Source organism: Rhea americana, unplaced genomic scaffold (genome assembly GCF_003343005.1).
Source record: "Rhea americana isolate MKP2758 unplaced genomic scaffold, rheAme1 scaffold_97, whole genome shotgun sequence".
NCBI classification, from domain to species: Eukaryota; Metazoa; Chordata; class Aves; order Rheiformes; family Rheidae; genus Rhea; species Rhea americana.
In genome coordinates this window covers 2642601-2668256 of record NW_028187166.1, presented here as the reverse complement: position 1 = coordinate 2668256, position 25656 = coordinate 2642601, and the positions used below count along the sequence as shown (strand labels likewise).

General features: G+C 45.5%; 2 protein-coding genes and 1 long non-coding RNA gene across 4 annotated transcripts in view; 1 reads left to right on the top strand and 2 right to left on the bottom strand.

Moving 5' to 3' along the window:
• The window catches only part of NUP214 (nucleoporin 214), a 45609-nt gene extending 34802 nt beyond the window's left edge, over positions 1-10807 (top strand). Inside the window, exons 31-36 of one of the 2 annotated variants that reach the window (XM_085325361.1) lie at positions 6-145; positions 2358-2507; positions 5256-5427; positions 8960-9102; positions 9901-9925; positions 10581-10807. In XM_085325361.1, coding sequence (XP_085181487.1) covers positions 6-145; positions 2358-2507; positions 5256-5427; positions 8960-9102; positions 9901-9925; positions 10581-10614 — 664 coding nt within the window. In that variant the 3' untranslated portion in view covers positions 10615-10807. Of the gene's footprint in view, positions 146-2357; positions 2508-5255; positions 5428-8959; positions 9103-9900; positions 9926-10580 lie in introns of both variants that reach the window. The other variant, XM_085325360.1, reaches the window with a different exon arrangement.
• A 2090-nt stretch (positions 10808-12897) lies between these two features.
• On the bottom strand, positions 12898-15642 carry LOC146584173 (uncharacterized). The gene is made up of 2 exons (XR_014898265.1): positions 15439-15642; positions 12898-14484 (listed from the first exon to the last, which is right to left on the bottom strand). It is a non-coding gene; the product is annotated as an uncharacterized LOC146584173 (long non-coding RNA).
• Positions 15643-17088: 1446 nt separating this feature from the next.
• FAM78A (family with sequence similarity 78 member A) overlaps positions 17089-25656 on the bottom strand; it is a 13116-nt gene continuing 4548 nt past the window's right edge. Inside the window, exon 2 of the mRNA XM_085325354.1 lies at positions 17089-21630. Coding sequence (XP_085181480.1) covers positions 21102-21630 — 529 coding nt within the window. The 3' untranslated portion in view covers positions 17089-21101. The remainder of the gene's footprint in view (positions 21631-25656) is intronic.

Below are 25656 nucleotides of genomic sequence, written 5' to 3'. Positions count from 1 at the left end.
TCCAGCGGAGGCTTGTTTGGAGCTGGAAGTGGTGGAAGAAGTGGAGGTTTCTTCAGTGGTTTGGGAGGAAAACCAAGTCAGGATGCAGCCAATAAGAATCCTTTCAGTTCCTCCAGTGGAGGATTTGGATCTGCAGCTTCCCAGAGTAAGTGAAGGCAACAAGAACACAAACAGTGCTGTGATCCCATCTGTTTTTGTGCTTTTTTCATCTTTGAGTAAATTCTGTGTTAGCATGAAAGGCTTGTGGGGGTAACAGAAACAGACGGTGTGTGTGATGTACTTCTACATTTTTTTCCCTTCAGTTTTTTGAAAAATGAGCAGGGAAGCAGTTGAAACAAACGCAGATGCCAGAAGTGTGAAGAGTATTTATGTTCTGTAGGAATTTCTGTGGCTAAATGCATCTTTAAAATTCAGTACTCTAAATTCTTAACGGAATTTCAGCTTCCAACATGACTGGAAATTAGAAAGCTTTAATTATTGCTCATCATAAAAATCATAGAATTTCATGCTAAAGTGAAACCAAGTTAACAGGTATGTGGTAGAGGAGAGTTTCCTCCTTAAATGTCTTTTTTTTCTGCAGTGTACACAGGATACTTTACCATAATTTGTTATAATATATTGGTAAGCTCTCAGTCATTTTTCATGTCTAGGAGGAGATGTGAACTTTCTCAGCCACATGGGTGTAATAAAGAAAAATACATTTGGCGGTTGGTTTGGGCGTGTAGTCTGTTTCACTAAGAAAGCAAAACTGCAGCGTTCCTTTGGCTGATTGGTTTTCATGCGGATTTAGTAGGTGGGGTGGATCTCTCTCGGATAAACTCTTAAAGTTTTGTGAAGGCAGGGTAGATGAGAGAAATTGTGTTAAAGCCCTCTTGAGGTGGGGGGACTTGGCACTTGCCTTTTCTTTTGCTGCAACTGTAAGCTAAAAGGCATCAGTCAGCATACGTGTTTTAGCTAAATCAATTTGCATGTGAGGTGCCAAACCAACCCTCCCACACATTGCTTCTTGCCCAGCCAACCAGCCTAACAAAAAGAGACATGAGAAGGAGTTAAGAATACAAAATRCGGTTACCTCCAGCTTCCTTTGCACAAGAGGCTTTAAGGGGCTATTAGAAACTGCTTCTAGAAGCCGTAAAGGATTAATCGTTAATGCAAGAATCGATCACTGGCTATTAGTTTGAAGACACCACCCCCGCCCTGTGCCATCAGATTAAAACCACATTAATCTCAAGTTTTCTGGGCTAATGGGTCTTGGTCATAATAACCTAAAATTTTAGCTGAGATACATGTATGCTGTTGTCTGCGGTAGCAATTTGTTTTAAATACTAGCCCGCTCTCAGCCTTTCATGTGTAGCCACTGCAGATTTTTACATGTGATTGTATGTCACAAAAGCTATTCTTAATGTTTTTCTTAGCTGTAGCTTTTATTTAATGAGACTGCCCAGCTTTGTTATTTCATCATTTGTGAATTGAGTTTGGAAGCAAGTAGGAAAGGAGGAGTTGAGTCTAGCAGATAGACAGCACAAAGGAGRGGAAGGCATTGGCTAAGATATAAGAGAAAAAAGGAAAGTTGCAGAATTAGCCGCACGTGGCTGTAAGTAGCACTTAAAATCTTGTGAGAGCACAGCACATCTGTTTCTTTTATTACCTTTTTAATGGTCCATTGGTATTAATGATTGAGGCCAGTTCTCTATCCTGTGTTAGTTTATTCCTCTTTTATTGTAGTATTGGGTTTTGCGATGAAATAAAATAAATGATTCACTAGAGAAAAACTTTAGTTATTGTAGGTCCTGGCACTAGGTGCTGAAAATCTATATAGCCTTGTAAAAGATGAAAACTTGAGTCATTTCTCAGGCTGGAAAAGTTTGGCTCCTATTTTAAGGTCTTACTGTGCAGTAATCATGTTAAGAAATTGTGGTTGTTGTCAGAATAGCTGAGAATCTTTAATTGTGCATGAAGTATGGATATTTGTGTTGTCAAGAGTGACTGATTCTTGCTGCTGTGATCTCTTATTTTAAGAATCAGCTTTCAGTTACTGCAGTGCAGGCTACAGCTGGACAAATCCTCCATCACAGACTTACTGGAAATCTTAATACTAGGGTTTTAATATTAAGATTGCAACAATGAAGTGCTATTAGTGATCTATCAGATCCAGAATGGTTTGTTGGAACTATGAAGCCCTGTTGGAATAGGGAGTACTTGGCTTCTCTCTTGAGCGCTTTTTTTGGATGTGGCATTCACTCTGTGCTCTGGAGCGGAGGGAGAAAAAGAGGTTCCCCTTCCTTCTCACCCAGTTAATGAAGCTAACATAGAATATTGTCTGTTATGAATTTCACAAATTTTCTTCATCTCTGCAGATTCTTCTAGCTTATTTGGAAACAGTGGGGCCAAGACCTTTGGATTTGGCAGCTCGTCTTTTGGAGAGCAGAAACCTACAGGCACTTTCAGCTCTGGTGGTGGAAGCGTGGCATCTCAAGGCTTTGGGTTTTCTAGTCCGAGCAAAGCAGGTACTTTGTTGATCAGCCCACTATAAACATCGTATTTATTTGTGAGATATTTAGTAGAGTGTTCTGCTRTTTAGATATCTACCACCTAGACTCAGTACATGCACAGGAATTGTCTCTGAACAATAAATTAGTGTGTGTTATGAGTGTATCTCTTTTTTTTTTTTTAAAGTAGTTCATTGCAGAAATTCCTATTGCAGTTTTAGAGCAGAAAGCGGTGTGAATTAGTGCTGGTCTTATGTACCATGCAATGAGAAGTGCAGAGTATAGAATTTAATAGATGTTTTCTTTGGAATATTGTCTTCCAATTTTTCTTCTCTGTTTTGTAACCCTTTCTGTTCCTATATCATCATGAGAGTGGCTGTACAATGTCTACAGTGGGAAAGCTTCCTCATAAAATTCAGATCAGGCATGCTTTACATCCTTCTCCTTTGAAATCAGTCTCACCTATCGTCATCACTTCTCCTGTGGCTGAGCTGTTGCTATTTCTRTTGATTGAATTACTTGAATCAAATATTGGAAATCTTACAAAACCTCTTCTTTTTACTGTCTCCTGCCTGAAGAAAGAGCAGCAAGAGCAGTGCTGACTGACAGGTTGTCCTCTAGAACTGAATGGCAAAGYGTGCATTTTGTTAACAGGCAAAAATGGAGGCCTAAAGGAGGATCAGAGGAAAGCTTTTTTTCCTCCTCTAGCCTCAGACCATTCTTACAGAGAATACTGATGAAGGTGAATGTTCTTGTGTTCCAAATGTGTCCATTGAAGCTTCAGCACTGGAGGAGGTGAGAGAGGCAAAGGAGGCTTGGCCATCCCTGAACTTGTTAAGACAGTGGTGCTCAAGAGGTCTCTTCAGAGCAGCAGTGCTTTATAACAAAGCAGCCTCTGCTTTTTCAGTAGTTATGTTGTGATGTTAGTGAAGTGGCAGAGAGTATCATGACGCTACCAGATTCAGCAGTCATTAGTAGGATTTCTTTCAGCTATTGCATTCTGCATGGTAGTGGACTGAGTTCTGTCTGAGGCATGCCTCCCATCTGTTATTTTTGCTAGCAGAAGAGACGGGTGTTGCTGAAGGATGTTCTTTTTTCATTTTTCCAATAACAGCTTTTTTACTTTTGACTACTCCAGTTTCAAAATTCAGCTTGARGTGGGATTTTTGAGAGGCGTCTGCAAAAGGCATTTCTGCAGACGGCATGTCCACTTGCGCAGAACCCCTCATACTTTCTCCTTCTAGTTATATTTGTTAAATGTTGAAAGGGACGGTGTGCCTTCCTCTTCCAACTGCAGTGGAAGGACTTGTATTAATTTGGATGCTTCTTTGTCCTGGCATGGTTTTACTGCTGCATATTTCACTTTCCTCTATCTAATATTAGTTAATATGCATTGCAGAAGAGAGTGTGTCCTTAGCAAAGCTTTAGCCGCTGTGATAATTAATCTTCCTAGAGATGCAGGTAACAGGATATCTGATCTATGTTTAAATAATTCAGGCTCAGCATTTATTTTTTCCAGACCTTTTGTGTTTGCAGCCAAACAGTATCCATTACCTTGACATGGGCTGGAATTTCACCTAGGTTATTAAAACGTGTGGTGGTATCCCAGTTCTAGGCACCAGTCAAACAAAAGAGCAGCATCCTTCACATTCCATGGTGTCAGTTAAAAGCAGACAAATAATGTCAATAGAATGAACTTAGAATAAAATCGTCCGGGTAGAAGTCGGTTCAGAGCAGCAGAAGAAGGTAGCTAAGCCCTGAACAGAAACTGTGAAGAGTCAGTTCTCGATTTCACCTCAGAAGTCCTGCAGTTCCATAGATTTGTCATTTAATCCTTGCGTTTTCCACCACTTAAACTAGCATCAGCAAATATCCTGCCTCCTGAATCTTTTGCATCACTGGAGCACCTCCAGGACAAGCTTACTGTGTACTACCTGGTTTAAGAGCTGGGAAGGAACTTGAACACTGGATATGGGAATTCTTCTGATTTAAATATTTGTATGCATCACAGCCTGTCCATTCTGTTCTAAAGCATAATCTTTCTAAGGTTTTAGAACAGACCTGAACTCAGAGTAAAACACTGCCATCAAAACACAGTGACAAATGTTTGTGAAGCCAACCTTTACAGGAAATCTTTCATCTTGCATTTTCCATTCAGTTCCTTTAGGTAGTGACTTGTCTAACTGGTGATAAGTAGAGCTTTAGTTTAAAACTGAGCAGATAAGCTAAGCTTTTCTGATAAGTAGTACTAGTTTCATAATGAAGGATGTATATGCTTTTTTAAATTATAAAAACATCAATCTATTACCTGTTTTGTGTATTCTTACAATAACTTGATCATTGTGTAATGCCTACTATCTCACAATTAAGGTATTCCTTTTCATATAAAACAAGCAGAGATTCCATCACAGTATGCAAGTATGAATGATATATTACCACCCTGTAGTATAGCTCTGTGAATTGAGTTGATTTTGAGCTTGAATATTCAAATGACCTAGAATGTGATTTTCTTCTGGATAGTCTCTTAATAGAATTGCAGCTTTTTGCATGTGTTTAGACACTTTTTTCTTCCATGCCTCCTGTAACAAAATATCCTGCAGTTTGGAAGATTTGTGGCATTTAATTTTAGAAATAATGCTGTGTCCATTTGACAAGATCAGCAGCCCCATGGCAGACATTGTCTACTTGGAAATCTAACTCTTCTTTTTGTTCTTCCGTTACTGTTTTTTTGATGTTCTTGTCCCTTTTTGCCTCTGTTTTGCTCAGGTGGCTTCGGTGCTGCTCCAGTGTTTGGCAGCCCTCCCACTTTTGGGGGGTCCCCTGGGTTCGGAGGGGTGCCAGCATTCGGTTCAGCCCCAACCTTTTCAAGCCCTCTGGGCTCTACGGGAGGCAAAGTGTTCGGCGAGGGTACAGCAGCAGCCAGCGCTGGAGGATTTGGGTAAGCTAACCAGGACCTAGGCTTTGGGAAAACAATGTTCTTGCATGATGAAACTCGTATGCTCAGTTACCCCTCCATTAGAGTAAAAAAAGGTATTCTGTAGTTGATTGCAAAGCTGTGTCATCTTTTTTTTATTATTATTAAAAAAAAAAATAAAGGCACTCAGAAGGAAAGTGAAATGAAACAAAAACCTTAACCCCAAAGGAAACGATATGCATGATCATTTTAATTGTGTGGTTCACTTTAATGCTGAAAAGATTATMTTGAATCTTTAGCTTTAGAGGTGGAGGGGAAATGTGAGCCATCCTGCATGTGTCTAAATAAATGCAGGAACATTTTCTGTGTGCACACTTAGCCTATATTCTACTCTAGGTCTACAAACTATGCCAAGCAAAGAAAATAATGAATACCCTTATCTGTGACTCTGTCTAACCACTTTAGCACAAATCCCACAGGCAGGATTGAGACAGTAATGAGAACTCAGTGTGTTCTCTTGCATTTAGGGGATGAGGGGGAGTATTGTAACAGCMTGTGGCCCAGTGTGGCTTGTGTTTATCCTATACTGATTGTTTTGTTTTGTTTTTTTTTACCTGTTTGTTTATTCCTTAATCCTGTTCTTGACAGCAGAGTAGATAGCACTTTATTCCTTGTTTTGCTAATACAGCTTTTCAAACCTTGCAGAACAGCTTCTGCAGTAGTAGCAAACTTCCCTCCTCAACACTGCACTATCAGCAAGTAGCCCTCCTTCATGCCATACAGCTATATTCAGATCAAATAGGTCCAATTAAAAACTCGCTCGCACACTCACTCCAGTGGAGGAAAAAAAAAAAGAAACTGGATCTCTTCCAGTCTTGGTATTTTCATATTTTGCAGATGTTTGTCCTCTGTTTCAGGAATAACTGCCTTTATGTAAGGCACTTCAGAACATCCCAAAGTATAACTTGGTAATTCCCCCAGGAGGTAAGGCAGACGTCCACCTGCCAGGGCACCCTTGGGCTGTGGGTGTGCACACAGCTACATTGTTTAGCAATGTTTACCAATGCGCTGAACTCCAGTGCAGCAAATTGGACAAACTGTTCRGAAAGGGTAAAAATGGAGGCAGCTTGATCAAACTGCTGCGAAGAAGGTCGTGTTCGTAGAGATGACTTAGCTTCAATTCCATTTATATTTTGTTCAGTTCCAACTTTCAGCTATTTTGCTGCAGGATTTTGTAACGAAACTAGATGCACTCAGTGTCAATGTTTGAAGCTTATAGATAAACGAGGTTCAGAAAGAGCAGCACAGTGATACAGACGGAGCTCTTGCATAAGGAGTCTGCAGATTCAAGGAGGAGAGAATTCAGTGGCTTAATTTGTGGGAAGTTTTGACTTCTCTATTAAAAAGGTGACAGACTCAGTGTAGTATTTTTCAGAATTGCCTGAAGATTTTTGATTTTTAAAATTCCAAAAGGATGTAAATTCCCTGGGCAKCTTTAGTATAACTGTGAAATGTAGTTTAGTACCTATGCAGAACTTCTGTACGTCCTGACATGGCTTTCTTTCAGATTAAAGTGAGAATTAAAAAAAGTCAAAATGAAGTACTTGTGTACTGGGAGCACACTGCTAACTTAAATACATATGATTCACTGCTGTTTCAGTTCTAAAGAGTATGCATCACTTGATAAAGGAGTTAAGTATCAAAAATAGAAACCATTACACTTCTTCAAAAGTCTGAAAGACTGTATGTTAGTAAATAAGCTTTCTCTCTCTCAAACCAGCATCAAGTGCCTCTGCATTCTCTGTTATGTAGAAACTTTACAAAGGACCTGAAAATCAGGGCAAGGTAGTTTTGATTAAATTGTTGACAGGCAATGACTGCATCTCATCTCTTTTATACCTTTTTAAAAAGGAAAAAAAAAACTGTAGATTAAAGCGTTTTTCTACTCGTACTATGCTTAGCCTTTTTGAACAGGCATGTTCTTAYAGTAGCAACCAAAAGAAGCAGTTTGAACCACTAGTTTCCTTGTTACTAACTSCACTTTCACTTCTCATCGGGTAGACCCACTGTATGTGCTTAGTGGCATGGGCCCAGAGGAGAGGTAGCATTGAGGGGTTTTGTTCTCTGTGTGTTTGTCTTTTCCRAGCTCTTCTGCTCTTCTCCAGTGGTGTGGCTCCCCCCACCACCACCAACACACACCTTGAAACAGTCATATTTGTGGTTCTGAGCTAAAGCAATCTGAAGGTTRCACGGGTCAATCCAAACCAAAAGCACAGGGAATGGCTGACGGGTCAAGATGCAAAGTCACTAAAATGCCCGTTGTATCTAATGCCATATATGGAAGCAGTATGGACAGTCACCTGSGTCTAGGGTGAGAAAGATGACTTCCTTTACCAGGTGAACTGCTTGTCACACTGCTGCAAGGGTTGTCTTATATCAGGAAAGATATGTTTTGATGTTTAAAAAAAAAAATAATAAAAATCTCTACTAGACCTGGATGGATGGAGAGGTGGATTAACATGCTGTCAGATCATATTGTAAGTCAGAAATGACGGGTGCTTGTGTGAGGCGCAGTCTTGCAAAGCTGGCACATCATTTATCTTGGCCGACAGTSTGCTCAGGAGAAGACTAGCACTGCATTAGTGTTAGAAGCATTGCGTGCTCGCAGAGCTTGTCATTTGATTATTTTGTATCTGCATTTTGCCCAGTTTAAGATAGAGCAGCACTTTAAGTTCCTTGTTCAAGTGCACCTCGTGCATGAAGAACTGGAGAAGTGTATGTGGGGCGCAGAGAATCATACTGCATCAAATTATCATGGTCTCATTAGTGTGTCACACTGATAGCTCCACTTTGCTTGGTTGGATGGAGTGGGTGGAGAAAGAAGAACAATTTCCATACATAAAAATGTTCTTCTTATCCCTGTCCCCGAAAGCAATTAGGGAAGTAATCCAAAGGCAGTGGGGTGAAGTGTCAGATAGGTGCAGATATTCAGGAAAACAGTGGAACGTTGTGTGCTTCAAAACAAGCTAGGGAGAGAAAAGAACTGGGAGATCTGGAGAAGTTCACCTGGGCATTGGATGAGGTGCTGTCTGAAAGTTGGGAGTCTGGGTTCTGAATCTAGACTCTGCTCATGAGCAGTTCACGCCAGCTCCACATTTGCTTCCCCGTTTATGAAAGGGAATGATGCTGTAGTTTTGAGCTGAAAAGGTAAAATATACACACAGGATGAATTAATGTATTCCATTTGATGGCTGGTGTTAATATTTCCAAGCACTTGAAAAATGCATCCTGTGTTAGAGCGAGYATATATTTCCTTCTGCCTAGTGTACCTTCAGAATGGGAGTTCGACAGAGAAACACTTGTATTGTGTAYGATAGTCTTTCCCAAACCAGGAAATACATTTTCAGAATGAACAATTTTAATTATTCACATCTGGTGGTCTCACTCTTTGGGAATGTTCTCATTTAAGGAGTACGCAGTTTTCATTGTGGGTAGAAGGACAAACTTCCAGTGTGAAAACATACTTGCAAACACACATTTTCTTTTTAACATACAGGTTTGGWGGTACCAGTAACAATACAGCATCGTTTGGCACTCTGGCAAATCAAAATACCCCGACGTTTGGATCACTGTCCCAACAGGGTACCGGTTTCGGCACGCAGAGTAGTGGATTCTCGGCTTTTGGAACAGGTGGAGGAGGTAGGAGAAGCTAAAATACAACAGACCTAAAAGACTCCCGGTCTCCAGTTTTCCTGGGAACTCAGTTGTGACGCACTCCTTAGCTCCATATCAAAAATCTGTCTAAGCATGATCCTGCAATGAAAAAGGCACTGAGGCCTGGTGAAATGAGCCACAGGGTGGGATTAGTGTCTTCTCGGACTCTGTCTTATGATTCCATTGCTGACTTGCTGTATGACATTTCAGTAAATCACTTATCTTAGGTATGCCTCATCKCCAATATTGCTTTCCACCCCTTTTTGTGGAGTTGCCCTTACTTCTCAAAGGAAAATACTTAAGGAATAATGAATATCTCTTCAGTACCATMTGGTACTGTGTATAGGCACTTGGTGTCAAAAGAACATGCACTGCAAAATTGAGCTAGACCACCAATAACCTTTTCTTTTAGCTGGTGTAATTCAGTGAAGCTTCAGTGATTTACACAGGGCTGAGAACAGAGCCTTTAAGCACAAATCCCATCTTCAGAAAGCAATCCTCTATTTTCATGGAGGGATGAATAAACCAGGCTTATTGTATGCAGTTGCTACTAATGAATGGGCCTAGCTGATTAGCATTGAAAGCAAGCCCTCTCAGGAGCTGAGGCAAGTCACTTCTCTTCTGGATGGAGATCTGACTTTCATTGTTTGCCCATCACTATTTCCCTGGCCTGCGGCAGAAAGGAAACATTTTCTCAGTCTGTGTTTTGGAGGAGATGTTTAGTATGTATCTTATTTATCATACCTTTTAACAATTTMTTTTTTAATCTTGCATTTCTTTCAGGATTTGGTTTTGGATCATCTAACACGTAAGTACCATTTTGTGTCTAATTCTTGATTAAAAATACAAGTAGAGCCAGATAGAGTTGGATGTTATGTAAGAGCAAGCTTTGGAAGTAGCAATAATATACATTAAACACACAGACACACGCTTTCCAGTGCAGTTAGTCTTTCATATGAGAGAATTTTTCACTTAGATCATACTTTCCCTCCTTGTCCAGCTACGTCTCAAGTAAATGGTGTGTGCTCTCAAGCTCTGTGTAGATCTAAAATCTATTCCATTTGTTAGATTGAAACTAGATATGAAATAAATCATCACCTTTCTGATATAACTGAGATAGTGATTTATGCTTAAAGAACTGGACTAAAAGCTGAGGTTAATTCGGTCATCCGCTCTGCCGTTGGCTTGCTTGGAATACTTCTAGCAAGTTTCTTAAACATTGCTTCTCTGTCAAGGAGAGAGAACATGTCTGTCCCTAAATGATAGGCAGTAGGATAAGAATAATTATAATCTGATAAGTATRTGTTGATTCGGTCTCAGGCAAAAGATACTGGAAATACCAATACATTGTCTTAATAAGCTTCTGGTACTAGAGAGACTGGAAGTTTGAGACATCTGCTAAGTTAATACTGCCTGAGGGAGATTCCAGATCTCATTTGCTGTGCTTTGTTTCTGCTCTACAGATCTTCCTCTGGATTTAGTGGTTGGAGAAGCTAAGTGCATACTAAACTTCCTCCTGCAGAACTTACGTTCATGAGTCACCTTCGTGATCAATATACAAACAGCTTTTCTTTTAAATACAAATTCTGACTTCCTTTTATTAAAAAAAAAAAAAGAAAGAAAAAAGATAATGCTTATTTTTATGCAACACTTGTTCTTGCTCTATATTAAAATATTTTATCTGCCTTGATATTATTTGTATTGGAAGGGTTTATTTTTTCTCTCTGGTTCTAGAAGACAAATATATGCTGTAGTTACCATCCCCATACTGGACGTAGCATCCTCTTATCATTAACGCTTCTTACCTGTTGCCTAGACAAGGGAATAGCCCAAGTTGTTTCCTGACATACAGCAGCACGTTTTCCATTGAGGAGAATACTGATTATCCCGGACTCTTAAGAGACTGAAGTTTGCTCTGCTAATTTTAAGTATGGGATGGGGCACATGCTTATCTTGCTGAAGTGCTAAAACTGAGTCATGTGTGAGCCAGAGGCTTGGTAGAGAAACAGGAAATTATCTGAAAAGAACAGGCAATGTGCAGAACATGTTCCCATGGCAGTARCATTCAGCAAAGAGGTGGGAAGTAAAAGCTTTCCTATTTATACCTTTCTGTAAACTTTATAGAACTGAGAAATTGGAGCTCGGGTTATAGGGAAGATTTTTGGCTCTTGAATTAAAAGTGTGATCTCCATTCAGAGGCATTAGTGATTTTGCAGCCTGTGGCTTTGGCTGGTAGAGTCCGTCAGCTACGGATTTTTTTCCTGGCATGTATGAAATCGTACTTTTTCACTGTAGCTCTTAGCTTCAGTCAGTAACATTTGTGAAATTCTCGTATGTTTAAAACATTTGTTCAGTATRTTCAACTATAAAGAATGCCCTGAAGGCAATGGGGACAAACACTTTTTCTATTTGATGCATCTGACCTCCATGAAACCTCTAAATGATGTAATGGATTTCTGTTGCACCGTGAAAAATGCATTTGAAATGACAGCTTAGGTATTAGTTGAATACATGCTGATTGTGTGGTTTAGCTTTTGGGTCCTAGTATGGCATTTTGGGGTACTTCTGCTTTTTCTATTTTTAGCAGAAACTTTGACATTTTATTTTCGAACAATATATGACACAATGACGTATTTTGGAGTATGGTTGGTAAGTGGGCGTGCAATCACTTCTTGGAGCTATAAGTAGTTGATAATTGTTTTGTAACACTGGACAGTGAAAACAACTAAATACTTGCATCTATCAACATTTCCTGAAGAAATAACTTTTTAAAAAAAGTTGACCTAAAATGTTAGCATTTGACCTTACTCCTGTCCTAACTGTGAGAAGTATCACTCCTATCTCTGCGATTGGGAATGTCATTAGGTTGGTTTCCTTTAAAATGGAAGACCACTGAAATGCAAAGAATATCGTGTACAATGAGGACTTATTTTTAGAGGTGGAAGGGCTTTGCAAGGCTCTAGGCTCTGAGGCTTTTACATATGCCCTGGATTTCTGAACCTTGGTGTGCAGAATGTCATATTAGAGATGGTACTGTCAGGAGGGTGGTGGTGGTGGTGTTTTTAAACCTCCCTTCTAGTGGAAGAAACGCTGTGCTCACAGCTGAGTGAACACCAGGGTTCTTGGAATTATTGTGCTAGAATGGAGAAAAAAGCTTCTCCGAAAGTTGCTAGTGGGGAGATGGAAGAAAAAKTGAAGGGAGGTTGGACTATGCCATTCCAGTATGTTCTCCTTGAATATACAAAATTTCTGAAGGCCTAGAGGTGATACTGCTGTTCTTCTGCTTTCCTTCCTCTTTATAAATAGCAGCTGGCCCAAACCATTGACCTTAAATTCTTTGCGTTAATCTCCCATCGCTGTGGCATGCGACACCTCCTAGCAAGGCCGTATCAGCTGTGCTCCCCCAGATAGCTAATAAACCACTTGCTATGGAGAAGATTGGCTTGGTAGGAATGTAATGTTGGCGTGCTGAGCCATTTAAAGTTTCTTTTTGGAATGATGGGAGCAGTTGGGGGTTGTCCCTGCTGTGCGGCTTGTACCTGTTTAACTCGTTTTCTTCTGCAACAAAGGGACCATAAGAATTACTCCAGACAAATACATGAGGTTTTTCTTATAAGATTTCCAAATTTRCAGCTGAAATACCCCAATGACCTGAACTATTTGCCCTTGAGAAATGGGTGCTGCTCCTGGTTTCCATAGTAGCTGCAGGAGGAGCTGAGCAGTGCGGAGCAGCTGATCGTGACCATAAGCCTACAGAAATATGCATAAAGCATAGCAAAATCAACTTTGAAAAATCTGCATTTTTATTAGATGACTCAAGGACTTGGCAAGTGCGTGTGAAGCTGGGTTGGTGGTTGCCAGGAGCTGTTATGATCTGTCATCTGTGTTAGGTGGCCTGKCTGGGAGCGAATGGCCTCCATCCAGTCCTTGGTGGACAGATGTCCACTAAAGAGAATAAAGCTCTAACTCAGCGAGGGCCCGTCCTGGCAGGCTTAGTAACGAAGCCAAGGACTTGCTGGGCTCGGAGCCTTCGTTTCATAATTGCCCATGCTGGTTAATCCTCAGATAACTAACAGCAACTGTTGGGGACTGCGGTGGAGGAGCTCGTCATTTTGTCTCTGCGATAGTGGTTGTTTCTCTTATTTTTTTCCTCGCTCTTTTCCTTCCCCATTTTAGTAAGGGAAGTTGTCTTTCAAGGCTTTCATCAAAGATTGATTTTTAATTATTTCTAATGAAATAGCACTTTTTTCCTTCTCCTTCCGAGACTACGTTCTCGGCAGTGGAAGGCCGAGYGTTGATCATCCTCGGACGCGGCACAGCGCTAGCGATGGTGCSAAGGCTCGGTGGGAAGGGAGGGCGCTGCCTCGTGCGGTGCAGAGAGTCTCCCCAAGCCTGTGTTGAAACCCGTCCTCCAAGACCTGCTTCCTCAAAGACTAAAAGAGCAACGAAGGGCCGTTTTTCTCCTCGCGGCCCGTCGCCTGYGGGGTGGCCGAGGTGGGGCCGGGGCCGGCGCGCCGCTGTGCCCAGCGCTCTGCGGGTGAAGCTGGAGAGGACGGCGCTGCCCGTGGCTGCGGTGACATTTATTTATCCCTTCTTAGCTTTCACGTGTCCTGCCCTTGCGCGTTGCTTCCAGCGCTGCACACAAGGAAAGGTGATCCTGCCGCGAGGTTTTGGCACGAGAGCGTTCGGTGGTGCCGAGGGAGTTTTAGTTCCCAGACGAGTGTCACGTCGCGCCCCGGGGGCTGGGGCGAGGGAAGAGCGGCTCGGCAGCAGGAGGGACACCCGCTCCCCGGAGCGGGGGGCCGAGCTCTCAGGAGGGGCACGAGCTCGGAAGCGTGCAAGAAGGAGGTGTCTTGTGCTCCCAAACCTCCTCGCCGGGTTGTCACGTGCGCCGTAGGGTCCCGTCCCACCCCGGCGCCAAGGGAGCGTTTGACAACGTCCTCGGCTCTCGTGCGAGGCCCCACACTGGAGAGGTCCCTGCCAACGCTGGTTTCCCTCCACCAGCTCGGGGACGGCTGAAGGCCCCTCGAGGAGGCGCCAGGGTCTTGCGGCTACGGAGAGAAGAGTCCGGCCCTTCCCCACCGAAGGTGACGTGGGCCCGTCTGCACGCTCTTCCCCGTAGGTGCGCCCGGGCACATCCGGCTCCGCGTCTCCCGACGGGCCCCCGGTCGCAGGCGGCGCGTTTCCTGTCTTGACGCCATCTACGCCTTGTTTTTCCGCAGCTTCCTGCAGACCGCCACGCTCCTTCTCTTCCCGCCGCAGATACGTCTCACTCCTGCTGCAGAGCTTGGGTTTCCACGTACAGCTTTGACCACAGTCGGCCGTAATTCGCGCTGCCAGCGTCTGCGTCTGAACTTGTACTGTTCCCTGAAAAATGAGATAAAAATGAAGTTGCTTATTGCCAGCGAGCTTATTGCTCGAATAATACAACCGAGCTGTCGGTCAGCCCCGGGGCCGCGTTACGGTTGTGGGGCGCGTACAGCCACGGCCACGCTGATCGGAGCGTCGTCCTCCCGCTCTGCAGAGGACGGGTCTCCTCTCGGACGCGCCGTCGGGGCGGGAGGAGGACGGAGCCCCCCGAGGTCCGCGGCCGTTGAAGAATCGGGGTAGCGAGGAAGACGCTGTCTTTGCGCGTTTTTACTTCGCAGGTGCCGGGAGTTTCAATACTTCAAATAGGCTGTATTTAAACGGATTTTAAAATGTCTTCAAAGTCAAAGATGAAATAAGCCCTTAATATATTTCGAGGGGGAACTGAGGAGGAGCGGGACAATTTTAAAGTTGTTGTAGATTCAGACCCGACTCTTCAGCGATGCTGTCTGCGTTTGGACTACAGCCTTGGAAATCTTGGGGCAGGTTGTCTGAAGAGCTCTGTTGTAATTATCAGCATGAAATACGTGACACAGGATGTTTTTTTTTTTTGTTTTAGTAGATGCGTCAAGACTCGACAATCTATGTCAGTGCATCAGTAAAAAACATTTTGTTTTAAAACTTGAAAATGTGAAGGAATAAAATCAGTGCGTGCAGCTGCTCTGTGCAAGCAGCCTACCAAGATGTAAGACAGAAGAAATAGGAAACAAAACCTGATTTGTATCAGCAGAGGGAAGTCCCCTGCAAAAACTTTTGCAGGGACAGTTGAGATAAGCAGGGTATTTCTGCAAATGGAGGAAGCGTTTGCCAGCCTGCTTAATGAAGGGACCTTTGGGTCAGTCTGCGTAAAACTGAGGGTAGAAAATCGTGAACCAACGTGACAAACTACCTAGAAAGGTGAAGTTGGACTTGTAACCCTAGCACTCACCAAATAAACTGGAACCAAGGACTTACTTAATTAGCTGAAGCTCCACAACCRGACGCTCTGATGCGACCCAGCGTCTGCTGGGTTCGGCAGCCGACGTCCTTCCCACCTCGTCCTGATCCCTCTCGGGAGCTATCTGAACGTCCCTGTGCAGACAACAAGTGACCGGGCGCTTCGGCTGCTCCAGGGTGTCACCCAAAACAGCTGTGAGCCGGCTGCCATYCTCCCTCCCTCCCTCCTTCGCTCCCTCCAAAACTAGGACATCTAAATTTAACCTGCTATCAACAGATGAGGCTGGAGAGTTTCCACTGTGGAAACGAAACCCCCTCCGAACCTGTCTGCTCTTCTGTTCGGACGCCACCAATGCAAATTCCTYCCTTTGAGCCGTTTCCCTCCCTCCCCGCAGCATTTGTGTGTGTTACACTGCGTTACGCCTGGGGGGGTTCCCGCACGGGGTGTGCAGCTCTTCACGTTTTGGGTGTGCGCACAGCTAAGTTTTCTGGGCGGTAATACCAGGTTTGCCTGCTCCCTTGTAGGAGCACGCACAGGGCTCCCGAGCCGGAACGCTTGGCCGCAGCCYTCAAGGGGTTTAACAGGCTTGTAACCATCGGTCTCGTTCGCTGCAGATAGGGCCCGGGGAGACGCAGCGATACGGGAGAGCGCGGTTTGAGGCGCCGCTTTCCGGGGGTGCCCGAGAGCACCGCTGCCGGTGAGCAAGCGGTGCGTGGTCACGAGGACGTGGTCTGCRGAGGCCCCTCGAGAGCGAGGTGGTGTTTGCAGAGGGACAGCGCGCRGGAGGAGCCAATGCAGCAGCATGATCTTTCCACCGCCGCTTTTCAGAGAAGTCCTGATGCTTCTGTATGGGCTGGATCAGGGAGTAGCAAAATAGCAGAAGTTCTGAGAGAACGGAGAAAAAAGACAGAGAAACATATGTCTTCCTTGCAGGCAAAGCGGGTGGGAAGGGAGCCCGCAGCATGACTGGCGTGTGTCAGCAGGAGCCGCATTGCAAACCTGGAAGGTGCCAGAGCTGGGATCCCTGGTAACGCGTTAGCCAGTGAGCTGGACGAGGCCAGTTGTCCAGGCCCCCTCGTCCTCTCTGAAAATAACTTTAGTATTTAGCTGCTTCACTGGAAAACAAATGAAACCTAAATCTGAAGAGTGTTTGTGGGGAGAAATCATGAAATAAATGCAAYGTGACGTTTGAAACTGGCCATGTATTGCAGCAGTTCTTAAGCTCTCTTCCTGCCGTGTGCCAGGGCCAGAAAGGCTGGGGCTGCTCTTGCGTTTCCCAGGGTCCCGCAGGCTGGGYGAGAAGTTGCCTCTCTCCAGATGCAGCATTTACAGCTAGCATTTGGCCAGTCTTTTGCTAAATAAGCAAGCAGCATCAGGAAACTAAACTGTGCAGAAGTTCAGCTACTCCGTGCCCTGGTAGCTGCTCCAAGCGAGATTAGCTTTGTCATTGTATCACAAGATACACGGCAGCTTGATAATGAAAAATGCACGATGCTGACTGATATTTTTAACCAGAAACCTCAATGCTATATCTGATGCAGTGCAAGAGCTGAAACAGAGAGAAAATGTGCTCATTGGAAAGAGGATGTTTAGCAGAGTCTCGAAAGTGCAAATGTGGTGGAACTGTCTATTTAAAAACAACCCCCTCCCAAACAACTCCACGCAGGTCTGTTTGAAAATTTCACTTTATTTTCTGTCTGTTATAAAAGCAGGGATTTGTTTTTACATCTGCGTGAGTGTTCAGACGTGGTACATCTTGGTTTTATTTTCACAGTATCTCTGCAAGACCAAGGACGATTCTTATTGCTGCGCCACGAGCCAGGGCCAAATGCTAAAGAGAAACCACTGTTTGCAGGTTCAGGTAACCACCGTCTCACCCCCAGGTGCTACTGGGCTCTGCCTTGCTCTCTGCCGCGCTGGCTGACCGGGTCTTCCCCTCCCTGCTGCTCTTTAGTGTCACCGTTTGCTCTCTGCTGGGCCACCCCACTCCTGCCACGTCAGTCTCTGTGTCAAGAGTAGGAAAGCAGAGGTGAGAGCCAGAGTCGGCTGTAACGTTGCTCAGCACGTTGTACACGCTCCCTGGGATCTGCACGTCCCTGCCACCCGTCCGGCTGCGGGGAGAGAGGCTGCGGGCGGAGGGTCTCGGCCATGGCTTATCGCAGGCCCTGCTCRTTCCCACCCCGACCCACCGCGTGATTTTGGCAGGGTGATGTAGACTCTGCAACAACGCGTCGACTCGTGATTGGGGGCTCTGCAGAGCTGAGCGTTGCTGCTGGGCGAGGTGGGAGGGCCAGGCCCGCTGGACGGGGGCAGAAACAATCTCGCGCGGGTTCTCCATCACCTTCCCAACGTGTCCTTTGTGCATTCCTGCCAAATGCTCCCTTTGGCTGCCAAAAGCTACCAGAGAAGGCGCTTTCTTTACCCTTGCTGACTGCAGCGACTCAGAGCGGGATGCCCTGGATCCCTAGACCTGTAAGGCGAGCCGGGACTCCGTCCGTCAGTCCCCGCTCTAACTGCACAGTTACCAACCAGCCCTATAAGCAGTGGTGTCTGTAGCACTTGTCRCTTCCAGCCACCGTTCCTCTTATGTTCAGCCAATCTGTCCTCGTCAGTTTTGTAATGAAGCAGCATTGGAAAAACATCGCTTTTATTCACAAAGCATGAAATCTAAAATGAGGCAGCATCACTTTTCTATGCTGTGCCTGGTAAAGTGAAAGGAGACGGAGGGGTGTGTTTCGAACTAGGCACGGGATAAAGGCATCCTTTGGGAAGGGAAGGAGAAGTCCATGCAAAGCTGAACCCAACATGAAATTTGAATTTCATATTATCTGCTCAGCTGGATCTAATCAGTGCAACAGGACAAATTAGCCAGGAGGTTTGTATCAAATTGCATGGATGCATCCAGTCCATCAGGCTGAGGGAATAGGGAGGAATCAGASTTACTTAGTGCGCTGGGAGACTAAGTCCAACACAAAGATAAGTGGAAAAGGACATAGGTGTTCCCTGAATGTGATTTTTGGTGACTGAGAAGAAATCTTTCCTTGGAATTCCTTCGTGCAGCTAATTAAGACAACTGGGTCTGATTTCTTCAACCCAGGCTGACATCAGTGAGAACTGTAAGTACTCAGCACCGAAAACAAAGTGAATACCAGACATGAGCACCCCTTCTACTCCCACCCACGGGACTGCCCAGAAGCACATCTAAGCAACAGCCAAGACGCGTGCAAGTATGATCAGCTCAGATTTTGTCCTCTTTTGCATGTATTGCCTAGGAGAAAGTACAGGCAAGTCCCAAGRGACTGTGCCAGTTGAGCTGTAATTAGGATTTGAATCTGTGTGAGAAAATGGAGTTTCACAGAGAGAGTGACCGTGCAAGTCAAAGTCTCCCTAGCTTCATCCCTCACAGTCTCAAAGCCTTGATTTAGGCTACCTTTGGCTTGTGGATTTGGGTTTAATCCAGTCCATTTGTTTGCAAGCTGCTTGTAACACCGGGCTTCCTACCTCAGAGATCTGCCCGCTGCAGAGAGAGCAGRCCTTTCCCTGCCTCCGCAGACGAGCATCTCTGAAAAACGACATGGAGGACGGCAGTCTTTCTGGGGAAATAGCGTTGCCAGTGTCCAGTAACCCTGTGTGCTGGTTTGAGACTCTCGTGGGGGGCATRTCTTCTGAGTACGGTGCCCCCAGGCAGGGGGGTGGGGTTGAACCAGTTGCCAAAGCGYGTGGCTTTGGAGAAGAGAGGAAGGAGAATTTCTTGCTGGCAAGATCCTATGTGGAAGGAGAAGGTAGCAACAGCAGCTAACTGGTGTCACGCAGAGAGCGTGTGTGTGATTGGGAGACACGTTTAGACCAGCTCAGCAGGGCCAGGCCTGTATGTAGCACGCTGAGCTCTCTTGAGTCCTAACTCTTGAGGCCAACTGTGAATAAGAGGAAGAATTGTTATCTTAGGGGAAGGAGCTGCAGAGGGAAGGGGAAGTGATTTGCCTCAGGCCATGCGCCTGGAGCAAGCGAGCAGATCTCCCGTGCCCCATTCTCCAGATGCCACTTCCACTCTACAGCTTCCTCTGCCTGTAAACTGTGCCCCTCCCATTCAAACTGCTTTTCCGTACCTCCTTCCTTTGAAGCAATACATCTGGTTATCTCTGAAGCCATCTGGACAAGGTCCTTAATAAAAACCCATAGGTTTCAGCTCCTGCTCTATATTTACTGGAGCATCTTCACCCAACATTCAGGTGTTTCCCTACTTGCACCTTCTCATGCATAATCTTTTGCTACACAGATACTTGTACCATAACCGGACAGGTACAGTATCACCTCTGGTCCTGTCTGTACCCCATTCCTGAAAGTCAGGTAGATCATGAGGTCATTTGGAGAACAATTCTCCATCAACTCAAACATGATCTGTTATCATAGGAAGAAGAGAGTCTTTCGTAGCTTTTTTTTATAGTGTTTGCTAGGAATAGATGCCTGTTATTTTCAGACATAACTATTCCTGAATTATGGATATAGCTAGGTAGACTCAGTAGATCTGCCCTTGCTTACACCCATGCATCTCCAATGACTTCAGAAGGATCCTTTTTATATCCTGCTCTTCTTACAGCACCGTCATTGAGATTTCATGGGAATAAGGGGCAACAGAACTTCAGCCAACAACAGCCTGCGGGTGAGCCATTAGCTGTTAACACCATGAGAAAGAGAGACCGGGGAGAGCTGGGCAGCCAAATGTCTTCATTTCCTAAAGACAAACACAATGGAACATCTTCCCTCTTGATTTACGTTGACTCGTAGGGCCTCAATTCTAGCTGCTGCCCTTGCCTGTGAGATTATCCCGTATTATAATGCTAATGGGAGACTGAGATCAGCAAGTGTGAGCAGTGCAAGCTTGCTTACTACCCCTCCTGTGAAGCAAGGAGATGGCCTAGTAGCTCCCACTCAAAGGACATTCTGCGACAGGTTAGTTATTTGCATTGCTTTGAAACTGAGATTATTTCCATGCTTCCTTGTTCCATGTTTTAAAACCAGGAAGATTTTCTTTTTATCATGTTTCTTCCAATTTCATGCCCTTTTCATCAGCCTGTGACACACCGTCAATCTATTCTTTGTTCCAAAACTTTCTCCCCAAAATTCTGTAGAAAGGACATTCTGCCTGGTGGTATTTTTGTTTGTTTCAAACACAGCTTTAAGGCAAAAGTTTGGCAATGCAAAGCAAAGTCTACATAAGGCCGCATGACTTGGATTTGCAACTCAGAACCTTTACAGCTAAAAAAAAAAATYCGTATCTTAAATAGTCAACTTTTTGCTCCAGGAACTTTTGTTCTCGGCTAGAAAGAAAGAAAGACTCCTAAAATCCCAAATAAAATGTTCTTATTGTTCTGGGCAGTCTGGGCAAGCTAATGAGACTGAAGTTCAAACAGTAACTAAAGTAGGGAAGAAAAAAACTATACGGATAGACGTTAATGTTAGTTTCTTCCCTTAGGAATCCAGTGACGAGACAGACCCCAGTCAAAGGTCTCCTCTTTAGCTTTAGCACAGTGAAATCCGTCCCAATGGGAGAAGGTAGAATGGTTGCATTTCTGTTGAATGAATAAAAAGTGCATTTTGATTTTGCTCAGATTATACATGTATATTCTAATGCCTAAATTTTTCTTTTTCTCCCTTCTGTTGCCGGGACGCCAGGTTGTTATTATCGGTGCTTTGGAGGTATCACCACAAGTGGTGGTCCATCCTTTGGCCTCCACATGAGTACCTGAGCATCATTGGCATTGGGTTTGACAAGGGCACTGGGTGGTATTGGCTCATTCTTGCTAAGGACCTGGGGCTGCTCTTGAGCAGAGGGCTCCCGCAGCTTGGCACGCTGCCCCAGGGGTCTGCTGGGATTTACCTCTATACCCAGCCTCATGCGCCATTTGATAGTCTGCAAGGTCACCATTTCATTGGTAGCTGTGTTGGTTGCAACCAGCCAGGTGGTGAAGCTTTGATCCCGGTGAATGCTTGTGAGTTTTGCCACATTGCTCTCGCTTACGGGCACTGCCCATGTGACGCTTGGGTAGAAGTTGTCGTTCATGCTGATGTTGAACTTGGATTCTTTCTTTGTGGGACCCACAATGGTGCAGGTTTCTGTTGTATTTCCRTACCAGGGATAGTTCACTCCATCTGAATCGCTTATGGCCTGGATTTTACCATCCAGTAGATCCGGAAGCTCCCAACTTGACCTGCCATAATCAACAACAAATTATGGAYAGTGTGTTAATTAATTAGCTTAGAACCATGTAGGATTTTAAGGAAGAAGAGGAAATAGTTGTGAATGTGTTCCCCCCCTTATCTTTTATTGGAATTTGTGRCCCTCGTGTCATCCTGCATAAAGAGCTCTTCCCTGCCATTAGAACTCTGTCTGCAAATTTATAGGACTGATCATGAAAGTGCATCCCTGCTGTTAAACAACATTGAAAAACCATCACCCTGCAGGAACAGGGCTTTCCTTACAGTGACCAGTAGCTACCTGCAGTGGTTCAAAATGTATTGGCATTTGAAGAAGGCTGTAAAGGGCATTTGGAGAAGTTCAAACACTGAAACCCACCCTGTCACTAGAAAATCCAGTGTTGCAGGTATTCCTCTGCAACTTCTTACTCAGCTGTTTCAGCGCTGTTGAACACAAGGGATTGATTTGGCATCTGCGTTCGGTGTCTCCTGACTCGTGCGCTTGTGCAAACAAGGCTCAGGCCAGAGCTTGTTCCTTGCAACAGCACAAAAATTCTTGTGTAGGCAGAAGAACTGGCAAGCCTCGAGTCAGCCCCTGATATTAAGTGTCAGGAAAGCCACTCTAAGTAGTAGAAGTAAGACTGCTCTCAAAGGCTCAACTTGATCAGAAAGGTTTCCTGCTGGCTGCTAGCTCCTACCCTGAACGCTCCAGTTTCACCATTCTGTTCTGATCTTCCTTTTAGTCTGTAGTTGCAAAGTATCCGCCAGCTACGTCTCTGCTGCAGAACTGGCAAAAGCAGGCACGTGACAACAGCTCRTTCGCACCGGTTCCCAGGGTGGCATTTCCAGCTGACCCCGCTGCAGCGCTCAGGCGCCGGGCTTTGCGCCGAGCCGGCCAAGTTCGGCGGTTTGCAGTTCCCTTCTGCAGACTGTGCCACGAGCAGTGGTTATCTTYGGGGGTGAGAGAGCAGACACGCTGAGGCTCATCAAAGTAACTGTCAAAGCCTTTAATAAGAGTCCAGTGTTGCAGCTTAAAATAGCCTTTTGACTGAAGCAGAGGTGCGTTCTCGGCGCAGGCTGGCGACAGGAATGCACCGTTCCCGTCCCGGCTCTGGCGCAGTGTGGTTTGGGACGAGCTGCTCCTCTCCACTGACCGGGGCTAATAGGACCATCTCACGAGGCTGCTCGGATTGGTAGTTAGTTAATGACTGTGAAGTTGTAAGCACTGAATCGCTCACCAGTTAGCCGTAAACGTCTGGCTCCAACTATAAGATACCTTGTAGGACTTCAAAATTACGTTTTATCCTGTTCTTTTTCTTTTTTTTTTCTTTTTTTTTTCCTTTTGTGAGCATGGGTCCTAGCAAAGATCCCCTGTGTGCTGCCTGTGCTACAGCAGGCTTTAGCTGAATGGCTGCGTGCTGCGCTAGAGGGATGCATCTTGTGGGTCGGAAGGCCTGGCGCAAAACCAGAGCGTTAAGTGCAAAGCAGGACTTCAGCGAGCTCTGTGGGATGCTCGGATCCGCTGAACAGAGTGACCTGGGATGTTATCGGAAGCTGGGGGATTATATAACTCCTCTGTTTCCCCGCACAGATTTACGGGCTGCTGTTAGCTACAATGCCGCGACTGCAGTAATTTTCTCCTTCGAAGCTTATTGCTTACAGGCAGAGGGAGTCCTTTCCCTGAAAGAAAATTCTTGCCGAAGACAGCCTAAAGGAAATCCCGGAGCAGTCCCGCCAGCACCCCTTGCCCACTGGAGAGATGTTTATAGGCTCTTCTGCCTAAACCGGAGTCATTTTGGCTTACCACCCCCCACGCTCTTCAAAGAGAGCTGAGGAGAGAAAAGCTCCAGGGATTTTGAATGAACTCGGCTCTCCAAGGGAAGATGAATCAGAGGTCATGTTCTCTAGCAACCGATCTGGTCCCTGCCACACAGTCTCTGCTCTGAAACACCATCTGGAGACTCTTTCTCTCCCTTTCAGCAGATGGTTTAGGATTACTTTCCATTGAGACAGTGCCTGGTACTCAGCCGGAGTGTGGCCCGGGGAGGAGATGTGACAATTTCCTGGAGGTCTCTGCACACGACGGATGTGGTACCAAGGCGCAGACACCCAGGCCCCGTGGGCGCGGAGGTGCCAAACTGGGACCTGACATGCTACGAGAGGCTGGTGACTGCGCTCGGTGCTGCACCAGCTTGCTGAACGCTGAGGCAGGAGGGCACCTGGAGAGCCAGGGGCTGAAATCGGAGAGGAGCGCGCCCGCGAGCGGTGTGCCTGCGCGCGCGGTGCATTCTGCTTGAGAACGGCGTGGGCAGGAGCAGGGAAGAAGAAGCAGGCCTGTGTCTCGTGGCGGAGTACGCTGAGCCGAATTCGAGCGAGTGTGGTTAACCCCGAGGTTTCAGACCCACCACGCTTCTCTGCACAGCTCAGTACTGAGAGAAAACGGGGCCTCATGATACTCCCGTGACTGGCGCAGAAGCCCTGCCTGCCCTTTCGGTTGTCCCTTGCCTGCTGCTAGCCAAGCTTGCAGCCGGGTTAGTAGCCCTGGGTCGCGTAGCTTCGCCGCGTTAAATAATACGGCAAGAAGCAGCRTTGGGGACATTTCTGGAACAACGCTGTGGAACGTCCTTTGGCTGCATCAGCATCTTTCTGCGTGGTGTCGAGCCAGCGAAAGGCCAGAAAATGCCCAGTAAACTCTTTGCTGACGATAGCAGGGAACAGGCATGAAAAGAAACCAACCTATCTGATATCTCGGATTCGTTATAGTTGATCAGCGCCAAAAGCAGTAGGCTCTGGCTTGTGACACTGATAAATTTGTTTCTGCTGCTTCTGACTCCTCGGCCTCAGTACGGGCGTTGTAAGGGCACCGCCAGAGACAGCAGTTGCCAGCAAACCTATTTAACTGATGTTCTCTTGCTACCAGATGAAGGAACTTTCAGCTGTACCTTGTGGCACAACAGTAGCCATGCTGCTGACACCCAACCTGTTTTATACAGGTCCTRGCCTCCTGGTTCCCATTCAGGCGTGTTTCTTCCTATTTTGTAAACAGAAACCAAGTCTCCAGCTTCTCCCAAGCCCTCCGGCTGGCTGCCCCATGGTGCAAGTTGAAAGCACTGCAGCGTCGCGTGCAGCGACAGCGAACCCGAGCAAAGCAGCCTTCAGCTATGTGCAGCCAGCAGCGTGACATGGGTGCGTTAAGCTAACCTTTTCAGACAGGCATCAGACATTATTACATCCGCAGACCCTATTCCTTAAAGCCAGGTCCTAATTAGTCACAGGACACATGGACTTGCATAACCTTCTGTCTTCCAATACCCTTCCCCTCCACCAGCTCCTTAAATATAAGAAGCCGTGATCAGATCCAGACTGTGCTCCGTGCAGGTACCRATGCAATGTGTGGGTGCAATGTAAAGCTGTCTTGGGTATTCTGCATCAGTGATTTTACCTGTCTTCCTCAGCTGATGTGCCTGTGCTGGTTACTAGCTGAAAGACAGATGAATCTGACATTCAGAACTGCTTAATTTTAAATTGTCCTTTGCAGTGTATCTCTCACCTACTCTAGCAAGTCAAGCAGTGGAGTCCAGGGTCATAGTGAAGAACAGGAAAGGAATTTAAGATGCACATCCACAGCTGTTCGAGCCAGTCTGAGCCACGCTGCTGTGGTCCCCAGTCTTCTAGCCTGGCCTCCAGCTACAGATCCTGCCTCACCTCCTGACCTGGCAGTAGTGTTTGTCTGAGGCACAGCGAGCCGGCACAGGGAGCAAAACTAGCAAAAAAACCCTGACATTAAGAAAAAGGAATAGGCTTCTGCTCGTTTGGCTGAGCAGGCACACATCAGGATTGGACCACCTGCCGGAGAAAGTTCTTGTTTAAATTGGTGAAGATGCACACTCGGAGTGCGGGTAAGGGCCATGGGTCACATAAGGGCACCAAAGGCTTTTCTTCTAAACCCTAGGAGGGGGTGTCTCAGTATTTTTTTTTTTTTCTGGTAAACTGATGTTAGCTTGTTAGCTTGGTTCCCATGGAAAAACATAGCCTTTTTT